The sequence below is a fragment of the Syngnathus scovelli genome, chromosome 10 (assembly GCF_024217435.2).
Source record: "Syngnathus scovelli strain Florida chromosome 10, RoL_Ssco_1.2, whole genome shotgun sequence".
NCBI classification, from domain to species: Eukaryota; Metazoa; Chordata; class Actinopteri; order Syngnathiformes; family Syngnathidae; genus Syngnathus; species Syngnathus scovelli.
Genome location: NC_090856.1, coordinates 15,711,704 through 15,718,146, shown reverse-complemented (window position 1 = coordinate 15,718,146; position 6,443 = coordinate 15,711,704). Strand labels below are relative to the sequence as shown.

General features: G+C 47.8%; 1 protein-coding gene across 1 annotated transcript; it reads right to left on the bottom strand.

The window, feature by feature from the left end:
• Positions 1 to 1,235: 1,235 nt before the first annotated feature.
• LOC125973547 (janus kinase and microtubule-interacting protein 3-like) lies at positions 1,236 to 2,425 on the bottom strand. Its single transcript, XM_049727864.2, has 3 exons — positions 2,090 to 2,425; positions 1,885 to 2,010; positions 1,236 to 1,515 (listed from the first exon to the last, which is right to left on the bottom strand). Exons 1-2 carry the CDS (start codon positions 2,315 to 2,317, stop codon positions 1,894 to 1,896), a joined length of 345 nt encoding a protein of 114 aa, XP_049583821.2. The 5' UTR covers positions 2,318 to 2,425; the 3' UTR covers positions 1,236 to 1,515; positions 1,885 to 1,893.
• Positions 2,426 to 6,443: the final 4,018 nt, after the last annotated feature.

Below are 6,443 nucleotides of genomic sequence, written 5' to 3'. Positions count from 1 at the left end.
ACGTAATACCCGCTTATCTGAAACGGCAGTTAAAAGTAGAGTTACATCAAGTTTTCTTTTTTAATCAACGCAATCATTTACAACCGTTGACCAGAAAGAATCGTCGAAATTCGACGTTCCCCCCAAACGCCACACTCACTCGCTTTTCAGGGCAACAAAAGTACTTCTTTTTAAAAACGATTAGTTGTACTTACCGTGTACGCTCTGGACGGTCCAGTTGCAAGCAGAAAATAAAAATATTTCTCTTGTTAGTCGTATGTTACCATCCGCTGTGTCTTTGTCAACATCGCCATTTTCCTACTTCCTGTTGCGAGCCACGCCCACGGATTTAAATTTTGGCGGAAGTTCCGCCCATTGGCGTAGTTTTCGCGTATAGCAAATCCGATTGGTTGGGAAGGGGGCGCGGTTATGCAGCCGAGGGGTCCTGTGATCGGTGGGATGTAAAGTAGGCGTCGACGTCACGTCCGCGTCACGTGACCACGACGTGGCAGACGTCATATAGCAACCGCTGTTTTGTTTAGTAGACTTACAGTTGTTATGCATTGACATAATGGCGCACACTCCAAATAGATTTAAATAAATTAAATAATTCTTCTGCCCACTCCCTTTTAAACAAGTTAACTCTCCCCGCGGATTTGAATTCCGGCGGAAGTTCTGCCCATCACGTGACGTCTGTCACGTGACCACACGCGGCAGATGTCATATAGCAACCGCTGTTTTGTTTAGTAGATTTACAGTTGTTATGCGTTGACATAATGGCGCACTGGTTAGCATGTCCACCTCTTAAGCATGATGTTGCGGGTTCGACGCCTGATCAATGTTAGCATGGAGTGAGCTGAAGTGCATGGCGCTGAAGATTTGAATCTTTGAAATGCGCTGAGGTCTGACGTATCAGGCAGAATGGTTTGCCATCACGTTCAACAAAAAATAGAAACTTTCCCACTCTGATAAAAACGTCCTGTGTTCATCTACATATTTTCGTTTTGCTGTGCATCTTTTCCCTGCCATTTCGAGAGCCCAATTGACACTAATAGTTTACTGGAATGTGTTTGCCCATCCTACTTTGTGGAATTTCACCACATGCGCTTTTGACGAAAATACTAAATTGAACTCAAGTGAAGCCAACACGCACAACCCCCCTCCCCCCACACACACACACACCTACACACACACACACAAATGTTGATATGAACATAAAAGAGCCGCATGCGGTTCGGGAGTTGCGGCTTGGCCAAACCTGTACTATACAACTTTATTTGTGTAAAATTTTCACAACAGCTGTCACACAAACAAAGCGGGAAAAACCGAAGACGTGCGTGTTCCGCCCACGCTGGATTTATTTGCACCTTTGAAAAGACACCGTATTGCCGCAGATGTGGCAAAGAGTACTTTTGGGCATCTGAGACGGAAGGATGTCCAAAGCATCACGTCACCTGCTCTGGTAGGAATGGTGGTGGGACGTTGAGGTCAACCGCTTTGGGGTTGGCTGAATCTTTGGTCGCAGGATGCCACACACTTGAAGACAGAAGCAGAAAAGCAGAGCTAAATGCAAAATGTACTCACCGGTGACTCCAATTTTTTCCCCCCCTGAAGAAATGGATGGACGGGTGGCCCCGGCTGGCCGGTGGGACTCTTGTTATTCTGACCCTTTTTAGTGCGCGTTTGGGGCAACAACCGTTTTTTGTGGCGCTCTCTTCTGGTTCAAGAGTGCCCTGCATGTGAATTTGCCTTTCCTGCCTTCTGATTGGATGAGCGCCGGTGTGACGCGGTGCCTCTGTCACCGTGGCGGGGGGTATACGTCGGCATCGGAGCGTCTGCCAACGTCTGAGACCGGCTGGCAGTGTATCGGAGGTGTCGAGTGCGGTGCCGCTGGAGCTCACTCACCAGCTGGTGTTAGGGCCACAGAATGAAGGCCAAGGAGAAGACTAGAAAGAGAAACAGAAACTTCTCCTCCAATTGTTTGATTTGTCTCTTCTGAGCTTCGATGAATTCTTTCAGCTCTTTGTTCCTCTAGGACGGACAAATGGAAAGTAGCCTTCAAAAGCCAGTAAGCGTGCAAGTAAGTGCCGGGCTGGCTTTGGGCCCTTACCTGTTGCGCGCTGTGCAGCAGATCCATTCTCTCTTGGAGGATGCAAGCGTCGCGCTCCCTCAACTCCCACATCAGGGCTCGCTTCCATTGGTCCACGGCGCTCCTAAGCTCTTGTCTCTGATCCGCCGTCAGCACGTCATACACGCCAGCGTGGCTGGCTTTTTCGCCGTCCGTGGCGGGGCAGTCCCGCTGCGGTAGCGCCTCGTACAACATGGCCTCCAGCTCCATGATCCTCTGGGCCGCAATCCTCGTCCATCAGTGGTCCGGCGGGAGATTTGAGGGCGGCTTACCTTATGAGCCTGGTCCATGGAACGCTTCCTGAAGTCCAACTCTTCATCCAGGTAGCCCTTCTGGTTGCAGAACATATCCTAGCACAGCTCAAGGTCAGAATTGTTGGGGCACATTGCCCCGAGTTCCCCTTGGCTGATGTCGCGTGTCTGTCTACCTTCTCACTTTCAATGTCCAACATCTTCTGTTGAAGTGCTGACTTGGTCACTTTGATGTATTCTAACCACTGAGGAAAGGCTGCTGTCACATAAGCAGAATGCGAGAGCGTGCGTGGACGTGCGCGTTACCTTCTCGGCTAGGGTGGGAAGGGTCCTGGCGTGAATCACGACCACCTGCTCCTCGTTGGTGAGATTCTGCAAGAGCCCAAAGGCACAGCGTCAACAAGGTTCTTTCAGCGCAAAGCCTTCCAAAAGTCACATTTGAGCCGCCGAGTCTCGTGGAGTGCGAACATAAGGAGTTCGACATACACTTACGGCGTTATCGCCCAGGATGTCCAGCTTCTTCATCAGATCACTGATGACGATGTCCTGGGGAAAGGCGCAAGGAGCAATGTAAGGTGTTCTGGGACCTCAGGTTAAGGTTAGGGTTGCGAGGGACGCCTTACGTACGCTCACGCCGTCGGCCTCGCAGTAGATCTGCAAAGGGCTGAGGCCGTCTGGGAAACGGACTTGCAGAAACTTCAAGACGGGGGAGCGCCACTCCCTCTCCTGAAAGGCAGAGGCATGCATCCATCCGTCCGTCCGTCCGTCCGTCCGTCCGTCCGTCCGTCCGTCACATCTCTGGCCTCAACACGCTTGTGCGAGTCTTCCCACCTCCAGCTCCAGGATGCGGAACTCAAGCAGTTCGTTTTGGTCTCGGATATCCTGGATGTGCTCTTTCAGACGCGCTTCTTCCGCCTCCATCCGCCTGACCTGAAAAGACAGTCAGACCTCATCTGCGGGGCTTCCGGACGGGTGTGACGCCAAGCGACTCCGCCCAGCGCCTTTCTTTCCGTCACCTTTTCGGCCAACTGCTGATTGCTCTGACGCAGCAGCTGCTTCTCCTCCACCCACTTGACATTCTAGAAGAGACAAACGCGTGGACAGCTTTGAAATGTTGTGTCATTTTCATCCACAAATTCTTTGGTTGACTGGAAAATGACATTTGCTTTTCTCCGCATTTTCCCAGCCACGTTCAGGGGGGGGGGGGGGGGGGTTGGTCCAGTAATGCCAGACGAATGAGTGACTGAAGAATGTAGCTATTTTGTCTGAGAAAAAGGTGTGCTCATTGATAAGCTTACCTGTCCTTGTTGCTTCAGCGCTGACTCCAGATCTGCTACTCTGCTTTGATAGTGACCCATTTCTACTGTCATGTAACATGGGGGGAAGAGATGGTGCAAATGGTAAAATATGGATTATTCACAGGAATAAATTGGCAGAGCTGAAATTCCAAATTTGTCCAAAAGATGGCGCCAGACCAAAACATGAGACCAAAAAAGGGGCCAAAATAAGCTAAGCAAGTTAAAATAGAAATAAAACAGGAACACGGTGTCGGATTGTGAGTCACGCATGGACGCACAAATGTGATTTTTACTTTTTGATTTCTTTGCTTGGCTAAAAATGTATTCTGTAACAGCTTAAAGCAATATTGTTAGTCAATTCGATCAAGGGACCCGTCACTATGAGAATAGTGTCGTGACATAAATTGTTTGGAGAAGCACAAATGTGATTTTTACTTCTTGATTTCTTTGCTTGGCTAAAAATTGATTCCCTCTTTCATGAACTGTGTTTTGCAATCGAATTGTTCTGGGATTGAATGATTTTATTAACACGGGTATCAGTGGGTGAAATTGTTCGGTTTCTGGAGTGATTAAGATTTGTAATTCTATTTCATGTTTCTTCAATAAATGTGTTGTGTATATTCATCTACTTTGTTGTGCGCTGATTTGTACTGAATGTACAATCGATGGTTCGGGGTTGATTTGACAATTTGATTAATGTGCGGGGGGTTATTATGGTATAACATAGGACCGTAATAAATAAAAGTAACATCAGACAATTTTAGAGAATTGAATAACTTTCGTAGTTATTTGAGACACGAGTGAATTTCAATCCGTTTGAAAGTTTGCTTCGTCTGAATAAATTAACGGAAGTGTTTGAATCGGATTATCGGTTTGGTGTAGAACTGAAAGTAATTTAATTATTTGAAGGGCGCAGGCCCGTTTCCCCTTTTGACGGGCCGCGTAAAAAGTAACTCCGAACATGTTAGAGAATTAAATAACTTTCGTAGATATTTAAGGGAAGAGTGAATTTCGTCAAAAGTGAATTCGTTTGAAAATTTACTTCCTCTAAATAAAATAACGACGATGGTTAAAATAGATCATTTGAGTTGGTGAAGGATAAAAGTATTTCGATTGTCCGTCGGGCGCGGCCCAGTTCTTAATTTTGTCGGGCCGCGTCAAAAGTTAAACAGGACACGATCGAAAAATAGACTTGCCTTCCAAATTAATTACAAATCTAAATAGAGTAAGACATTTTTATTCGTTTTAAGAAAGTTGTTATTCTTTTTAAAGCAATCAAGTGGGGTGAAGCACTCCGACAGTTAAGTGCTAGATCTACATATAAGAAGTTAGAATTAATAACGTAAAGTGCATTAATTTTCTCCTTAAATGCTATTATTGTCACACTTTTATTAATTCGATTCTCTTTCGAATTAACAAGTTGGTCGGCTCGCTGCTTGAGCGACCAAGTAGAACGGACCCATATAGACATTTACTTCGGCAAAACTAGTGCTAGGGTGCGCTATACAAACGAATCCCTGAGGTCTTAACAAAGACATCTAAAAATATCCGTAACATAATAAGAACTTCAAACATTAGCGGGGAGCCATCAATACGATGCGGTCACTTCGAAGTCTTGCCTCGAATTGAGTTACTCGGCTCGAGCTTAGGGTGACTTGAGAGGGATTGGCGTCGTACAGAAATTAGATTGATTCCGGTGGAGTTAATTTAACTCGGGTGGTTAGATTACGGACGAATCTCCGAACCCGGCTAAGACAAACCCGTTACCGGGAAGCCGGGGGCACCTTATTGAAAGAGGTGCGTTTGACACTACCATCAGCTTTTCTCTGGTCTGAAAGGAGGAGGAGGGAGGCTCCTCCTCCTCCTTTCAGACCAGAGAACACCCGAGGCTGGGTGAGAACGGGGAGGCTGCGACCCGGCCGGGGGTTGCGGGAAGGGGCGCCACCTTGATCTCCTTCTCGGCGTCGTAGTCCCCTCCGCTGGTCTGGGCTAGCAGAGCGTAGGCTCGTTGCAGCGCTTGATATTCTTGCGTCAGCTGGCGGTAGCGAAGCTCCGCCTCCTCATGCACACACCAATGCAACACAGCACTAGTACCAGAATCAGTCAGACCGGCGACAAAGCACCCGCGACGCAAAGACGAGTCCGATTCCAGGCTGAAGAGGAATGTTTGGCGCCAATACGCTGGCAGAAATGGCGGGCTACCTCTTCGGGTTCCGTGTCGGGGGTTCTGTCGGTGTGAAAAGACAAGGACGATCCGTCCGAGTCCACCAACACGTCTTCGTCGTAGCCGTAAAATGTTTCGATGACCTGCGGGCGCGGAAGCAAACATCTCTCTGAACAAACTGAAGCGACACCTCACGATGAATCGACGAGAGGAACGGTAGCGAGAAAAAGGCCATTTCATCTTGCGCAACACCAAGCAGCCGCAAACAAACAGACTCACCTTGCAGGACCTCACGCTTTGTTCCTCCTCAGAGATTCTCGACGTCGGTATCGTAGCAGCAAATCTCTCTCCTGTCGACACAAATAATCCGCCTTTGAGATTCTTTGGATGCAAAGGGAACGAACGGCTCCGGCGCAGAAACAAACGCGACTCACGATGACATTTCTGACATGAGGTCCTGTCTCCAGAGCCTGAAAAACCCGTCACCGGCGATGATTGGAGGGACGCTCGTCTTTTCCAAAAGTGACAACTACAGGGTGTGTCAGGGTTTTCCAGATTATCTTTATCGTATGATTATGTTGCTTTGACTTTGACTGCAACCTGTAATAAATAATATTATTTAT